The sequence below is a fragment of the Polypterus senegalus genome, chromosome 12 (genome assembly GCF_016835505.1).
Source record: "Polypterus senegalus isolate Bchr_013 chromosome 12, ASM1683550v1, whole genome shotgun sequence".
Lineage (NCBI taxonomy): Eukaryota > Metazoa > Chordata > Cladistia > Polypteriformes > Polypteridae > Polypterus > Polypterus senegalus.
Window position 1 is genome coordinate 39679080 of NC_053165.1, and position 14467 is coordinate 39693546.

General features: G+C 40.5%; 1 protein-coding gene across 3 annotated transcripts in view; it reads left to right on the forward strand.

The window, feature by feature from the left end:
* Positions 1-14467, forward strand: part of cfap92 (cilia and flagella associated protein 92 (putative)) — a 38354-nt gene that overhangs the window by 18530 nt on the left and 5357 nt on the right. For all 3 annotated transcript variants that reach the window (XM_039770920.1, XM_039770921.1, XM_039770922.1), the window contains exon 12: positions 11924-12206. In XM_039770920.1, coding sequence (XP_039626854.1) covers positions 11924-12206 — 283 coding nt within the window. The remainder of the gene's footprint in view (positions 1-11923; positions 12207-14467) is intronic.

Consider the following 14467-nt stretch of genomic DNA (forward strand, 5'->3'; position numbering starts at 1 on the left):
CATAATACATCTTCTTTAATTGGGAACTTGAAGTGAGGAAAATGTTAAAATGTATAAGAGCTGAGAGCACAAGAAGTGTGTCTGACAAATGCATTCACAAGACTGAGAGGTGAGAGGACTGTGGTCTTGTTTGAAAATGGTTGAGAGGAGGCCGTGACTTGAAAGAATGTCATGCTAAAAGTCTCCGTCTTGCGGGACTTCATTCCAAAAAGTCTCGTCCCCCAAGATTTTTTAATTACAATAGAGAGATTTACATTCCTTCATTATTTGAATCAAAAAACTTTATCTGAATAAACCAAATACACCAACATTCTTTCTTTTCTGGCACAAGAATTAGAACTATTATCAGATAACACCTTGGTGCTGCCACTACCCTCACTAATGCATTTAGTGATTCTGTGAAAAGAGAAAATGATTCAGAAGCAATAAACGATGAGCCAATACTGTACACCAGACCAGAATTTTTAACCACATCTAATCATGCCATAATGTTATATTTAACAGAACTGTAACTTTCAATGAAAACAAAAACGACAACAAAGAAATTCAAGAGTATGAGTACTGTGCTAAGGAGTCTATGTACTTCAATGGCTGTGTACTTAAACATATTGGCGTAGTTGGCAGGATTCAGAGAAATTTAGTAAAAATTCAGGTGTTCATTCTTAAATAAAGGCAACATAGAAAATCTCTGTAGAGCATCCCTCAATGCTTATTTGACACATTGTATGTAGTGCTAAACATGCACATTACACTAAAGTACATGATACATGAGGCAGAGTAGCTTTGAAAGCTTTATAGATTTTAAATATGAACTCTTCTCATTCTTATTGCAGCACTTTATCTGCTCCACATTTTTAATGACTGCTCCAAAGGCTTGTTGCAATTGAGTCTTTGAATGAGCTGCTATTAAACCAAATGGCTCTCTAAACAGCCAGAGCTGTATATGCCCACCTTGACCAAAAATGTGCATCAAGTTCAAATCCACAATAACAAAAAAGTGCTTGCCTGAAGGTTAAAGTGATGTTTACAACAAAACTGATCCATCAGATGGAAACTTCATACAAATAAATTACATTTTATAAAATGAAGTTCATGTTCAGCTTACAGGATAATTGTGTGAAACTTATTAGTTAGCTGTGTTTAATGCTGCTAAATGGGTTATGAAAGTGGATTCCTTTGTTTTTTCAAATTTTGAATGTTATTGATTATGCAGCATGGTTTTGGAAACGGATCAGAAAATAAGACATGGACTGAAAGACAGCCAAGATTTGCAATCAAGAAGTCAACAACACGATCATCAAAACCATAGACGGAACCCTAAACCTTAATCAAAAGTTGTTGCTCTAGAACAGTTTAACAATAAAAATGTCGCAAAATCTATATGTCCTATTGAAGAGGGCCATGATACGAGGTGTGGCAGAAAAGTAATGAGACTGATTTTTTATTTACCAAAGTTTTTATTTTTTTTTCAAACATCAATGTTATCCCCTTCAAAGTAGCTCCCTTGGGCAGCTACACACCGATGGAGACGTTGTTCCCACTGTTGGTAGCAGCGCTGGAAGTCTTCAACCGGTATGGTCTTCAGCATGTCCGTTACACTCTTTTGGATGTTTTCTAAACTCCCGAAATGACGTCCTTTTGAGGACATTTTTCAGTTTAGGAAAAAGGAAAAAGTCACACGGACTAAGGTCAGGTGAATAAGGGGGCTGGGGAACCACAGGAATGCCTTTTGAGGTCAAAAATTCTGTTATGGAGAGGGAGGGCAGTTTTTCGGCACCATTTTGGCACAGACCTTTCGCATGCGCAAATGTTCAGTCAAAATTTGATGAACGGTAAATCTGTTCAAATTTAATTGTTCACTTAACATTCTTAATGTTAAACGATGGTCTGATCTCACAAGAGTGTTCACACGTTCGATGTTTTCATTGGTTTTCGAAGTTCGAAGTCCTCCCTGAACGGTGTTCATCTTCAACGTGTTTTCTGCCTTCCAGAAATGATTTGTGCCAGCGAAAAACTTGAGCTCGGGATAAAGAATGTTCCCCATAGGCCTGTTTTAACTTTTCAAACGTCACACTTGCCGTTTAATGGCACAATGTTGCTCCAAATTCCACTGTTCCATTTTGCGTGACACACAACCAAAAACACAACTTCGCTAATAGCAGTCACAAAAATCACGTAGTTAACGGAAGGAGTTGAAACTCACACTGAGCTATAGGAGGGTACTGATACACGTGCTCTATCAAGGACAACAGCGCAGCGTTGCCAGATCGCTTGTAGTGCTGCCAGCCTCATTACTTTTCTGCCACACCTCGTATCATCGGTTACAGTCTCTGGCTTGATGAACCACCTGCAGACCCACAATCTCAGATCAGGAGGCTGATTTTGTGCTGTCATTGCTTTCTTTATATGCGTCTTTGTTCTTCATTGGCAAGACACCTTTTCTCATAAGCTAAGATGCCAGTGCTGATCTTTGTGCACCAAGTGACTCGCTCCAAAGCAAATGCCTCCCATCTGTCTACCTGTATATTGAAGTCAAGGTTCCTAAGAAAGACCCTCAGAGTGTTTTTGTAGCACTTCCTTTGAGCACCAACAGAGCTTTTGACCTGCAGCAGGTCACCATAGAAAATCTATGGCATAGCATGGTGTTATGCCACACTGGGTAAGCAGCTTGGTGTCAGGGATCTTGTCCTGCCATCTAATGTTCAGGATTTTCTGAAGGCAGGTCATTCGAACATTAGAACACTCTAGAAGAAAACCGGCCATTCAGCCGAACAAAGCTCGCCAGTCCTATCCACTTTCCCTAACGCTTAACTGTCTACCACACAACTTGGTAGCTTATTCCAAGTGTCTAACGTTCTTTGTGTAAAGAAAAACTTCCTAATGTTTGTGCGAAATTTACCCTTAACAAGTTTCCAACTGTGTCCCCGTGTTCTTGATGATCTCATTTTAAAATACAAGTCTCGATCCACTGTACTAATTCCCTTCATAATTTGAAACACTTCAATCATGTCACCTCTTAATCTTCTTTTGCTTAAACTGTAAAGGCTCAGCTCTTTTAATCTTTCCTCATAATTCAACCCCTGTAGACCTGGAATCAGCCTAGTCGCTCTTCTCTGGACCTTTTCTAGTGCTGCTATGTCCTTTTTGTAGCCTGGAGACCAAAACTGCACACAGTACTCAAGATGAGGCCTCACCAGTGCATTATAAAGGTTGAGCATAACCTCCTTGGACTTGTACTCCACAGATCGTGCTATATAACCTAACATTCTGTTAGCCTTCTTAATGGCTTCTGAACACTGTTTGGAAGTTGATAGCTTGGAGTCCACTATGACTCCTAAATCCTTCTCATAAGGTGTACTCTCGATTTTCCGACCACCCATTGTGTATTCAAACCTAACATTTTTATTTCCTATGTGTAATACTTTACATTTACTGACATATGAAAACAACTAAGCTTTTTGGCATATTGACTGTAGACTGTCCATGTCTCACATGCGCACAGGAATGAGGGTAGGACTGCGGCAGCATAGACTTTGAGTTTTGTTGGCCGCTTAATTCCTCACAGCTCCTACACTGAAGAGCAGAGTCAGCCAAAGGTGGTACTGGATTTGTTGATCCTGATGTTGACCTTGTCATCTGTGTGCTCAGTCTGGTAGTAGTGTGCTGGGGTTGGTCAACTTGTCAAATGAGTTTAACCTTTGGCCACTGAGAGTGTTGACAGGCTCAGTGAAGGGCTCACCTATGGCTAGCTGGAGCATCTTTTCTGTCTTTTTGTCAGAGACAGTGAGGCCAAAATTGGAACATGCAGACTGGAATAAGTCCAGGCCTGTCTGCATGTCAGTTTGGGAGCTGGCATTCAGAGCAGTCATCCGAAAACATGAAGTCACTAACTATTTCTGTTGGTACTTTCGATTAGGCCTTGAGTTGTCTCAGATTAAAAAGGTTTCCTTCCATGTGAAAGTGTAAGTTAGACAACCACACTGGAGTCCCTGAACGTGTCTTATATGCGTGGAAAACATGAGACTGAAGAGGGTTGGCACAGGGATGCAGTCTTTTTTTGTCACCATTTGTCATGGTAAACAGCTCTGAGATTTCACCATTGTTCTAGATCTGGGCTAAAATGCCATCACAAAACTCTCTTACCATTGTGGTGAATGTCCCTGGACATCCAGGTTTTACTAAATGCGTTGTTCAAGTCAACAAAAGTGATGTACAGCCTGACATTTTGCTCTTGACACTTTTTCTTGGAGCTGCCTTGCAGTGAAGATCATATCAGTCACACTCAAAAATACCTACTCACTAATCTGTTTACTCCACAAAGCAACAACACTTTTCATAAACAAATGGTATCATGGAAAATATGGTAAATAATTCAACTTTTTAACAAAATGTTCTGGATGCAAACTAATGTCAAATTCAGAAATCTAGCACGTATTTTTTCTCCAAAAGAAACCCACAAATCATAACTGCTTAATGCTGCTGTCTCACAGATCTAGGCGCCTGTATTAGACTCCTGGCCTGGTCAATGTCTGTGTGGAGTTTGAGCATTCTGGTGACGCTCTGGTGTCCTCGTCAGTTCGACAAGTGACTATAACTTTTCCTGCTATCAGTGGGTATAACTTAGTCTGACATGCCATTAAGCACTGATTCTTCGATGCTGCCTTTGCGTGATTCTGTCTCCCTGTGACTAAATAATGAAGAGTGCCAGACAGTATTGGCTATTCAAGAACTGAAAGCCAAGTGTTTCAACAAAATAGTGGAACTTGGATGTAAAGACCTGCAGGCAGGCTTCACTTTACAGTTTTCTGAGCCTGCATAATCCTAGAAAGCAAACTTGGATGGGGCACCAGTTCTTTGTGTGACACACTTACACATGTGCCCACTATCACATATAACAGAGTGTATTGGTGCCAATTGATATAGCCTAGCATTCTTAGGGATATGGAAGAAAGTCCAGCAACATTTGAAGGAATAAGAGCCAAGCATAAAGGCTGGCTGGGAGAGATTCAAAGCTGGTCTGCTGAATCTATCAGTCAATGGCATGCATTTCTCAAGTAAAACATAAATGTCCTATTTTGTTGCTAATTTAAATTTGTGAAGGTTATAAGTACAAAGGGTGATCCAGATATTAGGTGGAATTCTTTCAGATGGTGAGAATTACTTATGTGTTACTTTTTCCATTGCTCTAAGCAAATCTCAAGTGTTGTCATATTTTCCCTCTAATAATTTTGTAATCATTTTTGTCAAACTGTAATCGTGCAGATTTGTTCTCCGTTAATATTGTAATCAGTTAATACTAAGGGGCTCTGCCCCCTGCTCGCTTCGCTCGCCCACCCCCGTGTTTGGTTTACCAGATGTACAATACAATGCAATTTATTTTTTGTATAGCTGAAAATCACACAAGAAGTGCCGCAATGGGTTTTAACAGGCCGTGACTCCTGGCAGCCCCCCAGCCTTGACCCTCTAGACAAGAAAAAACTCCCCCAAAAAAACCCTTGTAGGGAAAAAATCGAAGACCTCTTAGGAAAGGCAGTTCAAAGAGAGACCTCTTTCCATGTAGGTTGGGTGTGCAGTGGGTGTTAAAAATAAGGGGGTCAATACAATACATAGAACAGAACAAATCCTCAATACAGTATCAAAATAAAAATTATAGAAGTATGGAGTATAATTTCACAGGAGATGATATCACATATGATTTGGATTTGTTTTAAGTTCTGGAGACCTCATTCATCAAGCTGCCTCCCCTATTTTGCCATTCCACATCTGAAATAGTGCTAATCCGATGAAAGGACCCCTCTTTCCCACGATTCCTGCGATCCTCCATCAGGGATGACTTTACCTTAGGCAGGCAATATACAATTTAAAGAGATTTTCACTTTTACTTTAAAAACTTTTGTAAAAATGATACTTGTCCTTTATTTCCAGCCCGTGTGTGGTTACATCTCTTTCCTGCCAGACGTATAATGCTGCTCACGTTGTGAAGGGGGGCGGCTGAACACACGCTAAGGAGATGCCTTTGAATCATTTGCTGTCTTTCTGTTGCTGGCGAGCTACCTGTTCTGCTTGTCGCATGTCGTTGTTTAAGAGCTGGGAGCACATGATGCGTGTCTGCCAAAAGCAATCCAACAACTGCTAGGTTAGATGTCTGTGGACTTGTTTTAAATGATGACTCACTGCATGGTCTCATGTGACGTTGTGAAAACAATATTTGTCCTTTATTTCCGGCCCCGGGCGTGGTTACATCACTTTCATGCAGGACGAATAACGCTGCTCACGTTGTGAAGGGGGGGGGCAGCTGTTGTGCGGCCCTTCGATATTTTTAAAGACTGTCCAACCGCTGTCCTTTTTGCTACTTTGTGTCTCTGCTGCTCGCGTTGTGATCGTTTCTCCGCGATCATAAATATACACCTGACCGAACTGTGTTTTCTTGAAATTAAACTTGTCGTTGCTTTAACTGTTGCCTTACCACAGATTGTCATAGTGTAGGTTCCATTATTGTGTAAATCTACGTTTATTGCATTGAATGATGCGAATGCAAAAAGACTTTGTTTTCTGCTCTTTTCCTTTTATTTCTGACCTCGCTTTGTCCTGCTATTTTTTCCAGTTACACCTGATCCTGATGATTAATTTTTTTTTTTTTTTGCACTAATGCGATCTTTTATTCATCGACGTTTCATTTATAACATATTGTCCTTGATATGCTTTATATGCACTGAGACACCTGTATCTGTGTGCGCTGCTTCCCTTCACACTACTGTTTTTTTTTTGCCCATTCTCTTCCGTCTCGCGGTTCTTTATTTGTCTTTCGTCATCTTAACGTGAAGATCACTTATCGTCTCCTAGTCATTCATTCCACAGGATTTTTTTTTATAATATAGAGATTATTATTAGTATTGTAGCCTTGTTTTGAGGTGATCTGGCAGATACATTTTTTTCAGCATGACCAGAAGATGTACCGTAGATACTCGAGTATTAGTCAATCTCACAGATAAGTTGAGTGTATTTTTAAGCCGAAAATTACGAAATTTGTTATGACCCACGTATAAGTCGAGGGTTTTTTCATGGCCCGTTGTCTTAATAAGTATGGTCTTCTCACCAATACCTGCTACAGTTCGATTCCCTGGCATATCAAATGTCATTGCCGTTTCATCCATGTTAGCAATGTTACTGAGATCAAAGTCATGCCTTTGTCTTTGCTTGATAATAAATTTATGAAAGGAACTGACCTTCTAGATCTTTCAGCAGCTTCTGCGCGATTTTTCTTCGCTGACGAAGGCACAGCCCATATCTGTTCATAAACCGCGTACACCAGCCAGCCGATGCTTGAAATTCCAACAAAGGCTTATGTGGTGTTATGGGTCCACAGCTCTCTTAGCAAAGGCCGTTTTAGTTTTTAAATAATTAATCGCCGCGCTCATGGCTTAGCGAGGGGGCGTGGTGGCTGTCGCGAGCCGCAGGGCGATCTGCGGTGTGGCCGTTTCTCACCTAGTGCACAGGTGAAGGACTGCCCACATCCGTGATTGTTCCTGTGGCTAATGTGCTGCAGCTGCTATGTCCTCTCTGCATATAAAGAGAAGTGCGAGTCAGTTAGAGAAGAAGGAAAAACAGAGTTAAAAAAAAAACGAAATAAAAAAACAAGGAAGAGAAAGAAAGGCGGAAGTGGCTGGAGAAAGCAGGAGAGAGAGAGAGAGAGAGAGGGTGTGCGAGTGGACGAGCGAGTGAACGAGCGCTCGTAGGCTGCTGTGTGGAAGCCTGGGTGTTAGGCCGAGTTTTTAAAGGATTGTTTTTCTATTTTATTGATTTTTAAACTTCCACGTTTGCTTCATGGATTCTTTATTTAATGAAGAGTTCTTTTGAATCACTGCACTGTTTACTTTGAACACTGATTTTGATTGACTGTTTTAAATAAAAGCACTGTGCCATTACCCAAATTCTATGGAAAATTGTGTTGCCCCACAGATAAGTCGACCCTGTTTTTTTGAATGAATTTTAAGGCATACATTTTTCGACTTATACGCGAGTATCTATGGTATGTAAGAAAACACAAAAAAAGAACAAAAAGAAACCAAAGCCTAAACATGAGACAAAAATTCAAAGGGAGAGAATGAGCAAGAGGTCAAAACTGAAAGTAATACGTGAGAAGAGTTTGCACAAAGCTTTTCTGAGAGCTTTGGTATCCACAGATTGGATAAGAAAATGAATTCCTAGCTGTCCTTTTATCCTTTCTTGACGATTAAGTACAGGTCACAATCTCAGAAGCCATACATCTAGAAACACAGAAAAGCAGCCCTAATGATGGCAACTCAAAATTGTGTCGACTGTGGGCCTAAAATGGCATCTTAAGACCTTACAAAACAAAACGGCAAACTCTAAACCATTACAAACTTCAAGGAGGTAATAAAATGAGCAGAAACCTCTATCTCAAAACCCCCCAATACAAGTATAAAATCGCACTAAATAATCAGCGTAAAAACAAATCATGACACGAGGTTCTCCGAATATCCTCAGATACTGCTGTTATTTAGAGGAGTTCAGAGCTCAAAACGTTGGAGTAAACCACACGACTAACCTGAAATGTGATGGCAGTCAAGTTTATTACAGTTTCTCTTTTGTGGAATTTTCAAAATGTAAACCTCCATTCTTTGTTTCTGTTGAACTCTCTCTTTTTCTGTGTTAGGATTGTGGCATCCTAAATGTTGACAAGAGGGAATCTCATGTTCTTAACCTATTTTCACCTTCGAAAGATCAATCATTAGATTATCTTGACGTTACTTTTCATTGATTTGTTTTCTATTAGACAGATAAATTAATTGAAACAGTAAGTACGTGTTCTCCTAACTCAAGGGTTTACTTATCCGGAGATAACCAGCAAGGTAGTTTAATCTAAACGCCAGTAACAAACATAACCGATAAGAGATGGCACTTTGTCATTGTCTGTTTATCAAAGTGACAGGCAAAGCAGAAAAGCCATGTGAGAAAAATGTGGGAAATAAAATAAATATGTCCCATCCTTGACTTTACTTATCTTTAATATCATTAATTTAATAAATAACTAAAATGTATTTAAATAATTTTAACAAGTTATTTACTTTCATTAATTAAACTCAAAATATCAATGAAAAGAAAAGAACAAAGCTGAACTAATGAACACAAAATGCAACACAAACAGAGTTAATAGCCAAGCTCTACGAATCCAAATTTCAAAATCCTACATACCAACAGTAATTCAAAAGTCAGCAAATCCAAAATAATAAATCGTCAGATTACAGCAAGGAAGAGCATGAGAAGGAGCTGAAGAACACAGTGGCAGCTGCAAACTACAGTCATGGCCGAAATTATCGGCACCATGGAATTTTCAAAGAAAATGCACCATTTCTCCCAGAAAACCGTTGCAATTCCAAATGTTTTGGTATACACACGTTTATTTCCTTTATGTGCATTGGAACAACACAAAAAAAACAGAGAAAAAAAGACAAATCTGAAATCGTCACACAGAACTCCACAATTGGGCCGGACAAAATTATGGGCACATTTTCAGAATTGTGGGTAAATCGTTTTATTTCAAGCATATGATGCTCGTTTGATCTCACCTGTGGCAAGAAACAGGTGCTGGCAATATAGCAATCACACCTGAAGCCAGTTAAAATGGAGAAAAGTTGACTCAACCTTTCTGTTGTGTGTCTGAGTGTGCCACACTAAGCATGGAGAACAGAAAGAAGAGCAGAGAATTGTCTGAGGACTTGAGAACAAAAATTGTGGAAAAATATCAACAATCTGAAGGCTACAAGTCCATTTCCAGAGATCTTCATATTCCTTTGTCCACAACATAATTAAGTTCACAACACATGGCACTGTAGCTAATCTCCCTGGATGTGGACGGAAGAGAAAAATTGATAAGACTGCAATGAAGGATAGTCCGAATGGTGGATAAACAGCCCCAATCAACTTCAAAACATATTCAAGCTGTTCTGCAGACTCAGGGTGCAACAGTGTCAGCTCGAACTATCCATCAACATCTGATGTTGCGAAATGAAACGCTATGGCAGGAGAGCCAGGAGGAACCCACTGCTGACTCAGAAACATTAAAAAGCCAGACTGGAGTTTGCCAGGATGTACTTGAGGAAGCCAAAATCCTTCTGGCCGAACGTCTTGTGGACAGATGAGACCAAGGTAGAGCTTTTTGGTAAAACTCATCATTCTACTGTTTACAGAAAGTGGAATGAGGCCTACGAAGAAAAGAACAACACAATACCTACAGTGAAACATGGTGGAGGTTCTAAGATGTTTTGGGGATGTTTTGCTGCCTCTGGCACTGGATGTGCAAGGCATCATGAAATCTGAAGACTACCAAAAGATATTGGGGCGCAATGTAGGGCCCAGTGTCAAAAAGCTGGGTCTACGTCAGAGGTCATGAGTGTTCCAGCAGGACAATGACCCCAAACATACCTCTGAAAGCACCCAGAAATGGTTGAAGAAAAAGCGCTGGAGAGTTCTGAAGTGGCCAGCAATGAGTCCGGATCTAAATTCGATTGAACACTTATGGAGAGATCTCAAAATCGCTGTTGGGAGAAGGCGCCCTTCAAATCTGAGAGACCTTGAGCAGTTTGCAAAAGAAGAGTGGCCAGAAATTCAAGTTGAGAGGTGTAACAAGCTTGTTGATGGTTATAGGAAGTGCTTGATTTCAGTTATTTTTTCCAAAGGGCGTGCGACCAAATATTAAGTTGAGGGTGCCAATAATTTTGTCAAGTCTGGTTTTTGAGTTTTGTGTGAAATGATGTCAGATTTGGTTTTTTTGTGTTGTTCCAATGCACATAAAGGAAATAAACACGTGTATACCAAAACATTTGTAAATGCAACGGTTTTCTAGGAGAAATGGTGCATTTTCTTTGAAAATTCCAGGGATGCTGATAATTTTGGCCATGACTGTAATACCATGACAAAGTGGCTGTGGCAGCAGGTAGCTTACATAGGACTCTCAGGTAACAGACATTGAAGGATTGCAGCGCCCGAGAGTCAGAATAGACAAAGGAAGTTTGAATAGAAAGACAACACAAGGCAGTATGTAGAGCAATTAAAAGCAGGGGAATGGAGAAAAATAACAGCATACAGCAGAACATCTTGTGGTCAGAAAGAGCCTCACATGTCCTTCTAAAACTAAAATACTCTGGTATAAAGAGACGTTCGTGGTATACTCGGTGATTGTGAAGAGGAGTTACAAACAACCCAAATCATTGCCTCTCATCCAGCATGTTTGACTTGATGGAGCTTGTGGAGAAACCAGCTGCAAAGCAGAAAGCCTATGCACCTCTGGTCCTTCTCCAGGGCCAAGCAATGTGGATGTACGAGTCATTAATCAACCATAAATAGAAAAAAACTACAAAATAATGATGACATCAAGACAAGACGAGACAAATATATTGGTTCGTATTCAGTTTACAGCCCAGTGGCTTTTCCTCAGAGAAGTCTTCTTTCATGTTGAATCCCAGCAGTTGTGACTGACACTCAAATGTCTCGGACTTGAATTGGGAGTTCTTGGGTGGCAGAACCGCAGGTTTAACGTTATGGTGTTGTTCTTGATGTCTTCACTTTATGCAGGTACCCTTTAGCTTGATTCCACTCCTGTTTTCCTCCACAAATGAATTCTTTCTCTCAGCCTTCTCTTCCACCTGGGTGGTCTTAATGCCACTCGTCATGCTTTACTCTGAAAGAAGACCTGCTATTTTTCCAATTTTAGACTGTGTGATGAGTTATTGAGTGAGTGGCAATCATTCAGAACAGCAGCTACAGGAGGGGCTGATCTGACACTCCAGGAAACTGAGGAAGCCCTAGCAAATATGGCTGTTAGCTATGGTAGCATGTCATGTCTTCACACTGAGACAAAAGCAGAAGTGTACAATGATACTGTCTAACTTTTTCCTTTTAGGCTTGACGTGATATGTCAGATGAAGACACTGAGGGACACACTGCGCAAAGACCTCTTTCCCACAGCTGAGATGATCATGAGTTTAGGAGAAGAACTAGGAATTCCACCTGGGCAGGCCATAGTGGTGTCCTCCAAGGCAACTATACCCACACCGAGTTCTGACCACATTCCTGCCCAGGTCAAAAGCACGTCAAAGTACCCACCACTGGACAACCATAACTGGGACTACATTGTAATGAAGCAAAACTGTCTGCAGAAAAGCCAGGAAAGAGATTTCATTCAGGTTTGTTTCAAAGTGATATCCAAACTAGAAATTAAGAACTTAACTACTGCCACTTGACAGGCGCCATCTACCTCGCCTATGAGCTGGCTGTCTCACGCACTGGTGGCAGCTTTAACCAGCTGGTAGATAAGAAAGGTTAAAAGTTATATCCACACTGAAAAAGAAAGATGGCTAAAAACACTTCAGCCTTATCGCCATCCTCAGGTGTGCAAGTGATAAGAAAAGAGGGGGTAACATACAGGATATCGCAGGGAACAGAGCAGATGTAAAGCCAGGCAGATGGAAGGAGAAAAGGTGAGACTAGGAGATAAAAAAGATGAAAGAAAAATATGTGATCCCAGGCCGAGAATGAGCTTTGCGTGTTCTGTTTTTCTTTAAAAAGGGTCTTTAAAGCACTGTGAATGAAAACCGAGAGATGAGTGTGGCAGTGGTCAAGGGATGTGAGGTGTTCTACAATAGACAGTCTGCTAGCATTCTCCCTGTTGTAGCCAGATAAAGATGTCTGGATACTTCCTACGAGAAATGCAGCATATAAGATTTATAGACGGGTGATGTTGTAATTGCTTAATGCTGAATTAACCAGAAGGACCAGAAACAATGGTATTGATGGTGAGATATTTACAAATGACCCAGCATCTCCTGTTACAGCTGAGAGTGCCTGATGAAGAATCTGTGAAGAGAGCTGTGGACGATAAGTTTGCATAGATTAGCTAGTTAATGGAAGAAGATCAAGGAAAGGTTAGGAAAAAAAGGCTCCTGTGGAAGGATCAGTCTTAAAAACTGGGAAATTGTGTTTGATGACCTGTGGTGTGTTTAAAGTGGAATGGCAGGACCAGAATAATGGATGTTACAAGGTCTGCTCCTGGCTTGATTGAAGGCCCTGTCCACAATATGGAAAGCGTGTCCTCTATCAACTCCTCATTCTGAGTGCTTCATTATAGATGGCCACCTCCTCACTGCAGAGGTAACAAAATCTAAGGAACTGTGAGAGAGGTAGAGATCGTTTAGAACGCCCAGATCGAATCTAGCCGAATAAATGGTAACTCTGTGAGTCCATTAGCTTGTAATAGACAGATACAGAAATTGAAGTCTCAGAAAGCTGATAGAAAGACTGATATCGAAGTATGCTGCGGTGTGTTGGAAATGCTGACTGTAAAAATGACAGATGGAAACGTTTAAAATCAATAATGAATTCCTGGAGCTGACTTGTGGAGCAAGAGACAACATTAATATGAAAATGTCAACATGAATATAGTAGGAGTGCAATGTCTGGTGACCACAGCTGTACTGGTGCAGATTTAATCCATGTCCTTTGTGCGACACGTTTTACAGACAGTCACTAGCACACTGCCTGATGTTGCGACCAGGTCAGTAGAAGCGGGTTTCTTTCTTGTCATCCCGCTTGATTGAAATCATTTTGAAATGCACCTACTTGCACCACAGTGAACCTTCGGGCGTCCAGATTTACCAGGCATATCACGGCAGTTTGCTTGTGCGGTGCCATATCCTCAGTGTCACTATTGGTGTCAATGTCTGATGACCAATTCACATTCTCATCACTGTCACTTGATTAAGCTAATGGTTCCGTCTTTTTAATGCACCATTATGTTTTGGTTGAAGTTTCTGCCCCACTCATTATTGATGAGATACCTTAGAGCAGGGTCTCCAACTCCAGTCCTGGAGAGCTACTGTGGCTGCAAGTTTTCATTCCAACTTGTTTCTTAATTAGTGACCAGTTTTTGCTGCTAATTAACCCTTTATTTTAATTGACTTCTCTTGAGACTCTGACCGCTGAATTGATTCTTTTTTCTTTAAACGGCACCTAAACATACATTTGATGTGAAGTGAGCCAACAGATGAGCAACTAAGCTGGGGCCTCAAACTCCAACCATCTTCACTTCATTCAGTTTCTTAACTTGAAGCCAATTCTCGTTGCTAATTAAACCCGTTATTTAATTCCATGGCGCTCATTCTGCCGTGGCGGACATTTCCAAAACTTTTGATTTTCTTTTTTAAGAGTGCCGTTTTGTTTTGTGGACCTGAGTAGACCAACATTACTGAGGCCTTCACCTTTCTTTATTTTCAGTTATTGTGTGATGGACGCAGGTTGTTGTTGTTGTTTGTGTGTTGGTTCATTTTGTGTCTTAATATTGTTTGGTTGCTAATTAAGGAATAAAGAAATAATTAGGAGGGGGAGTGTTAAGATGTGCATCAGTTAAAATTATGGCAAAGAGTTAATTAGCAGCAAAGTTTGGCCACTA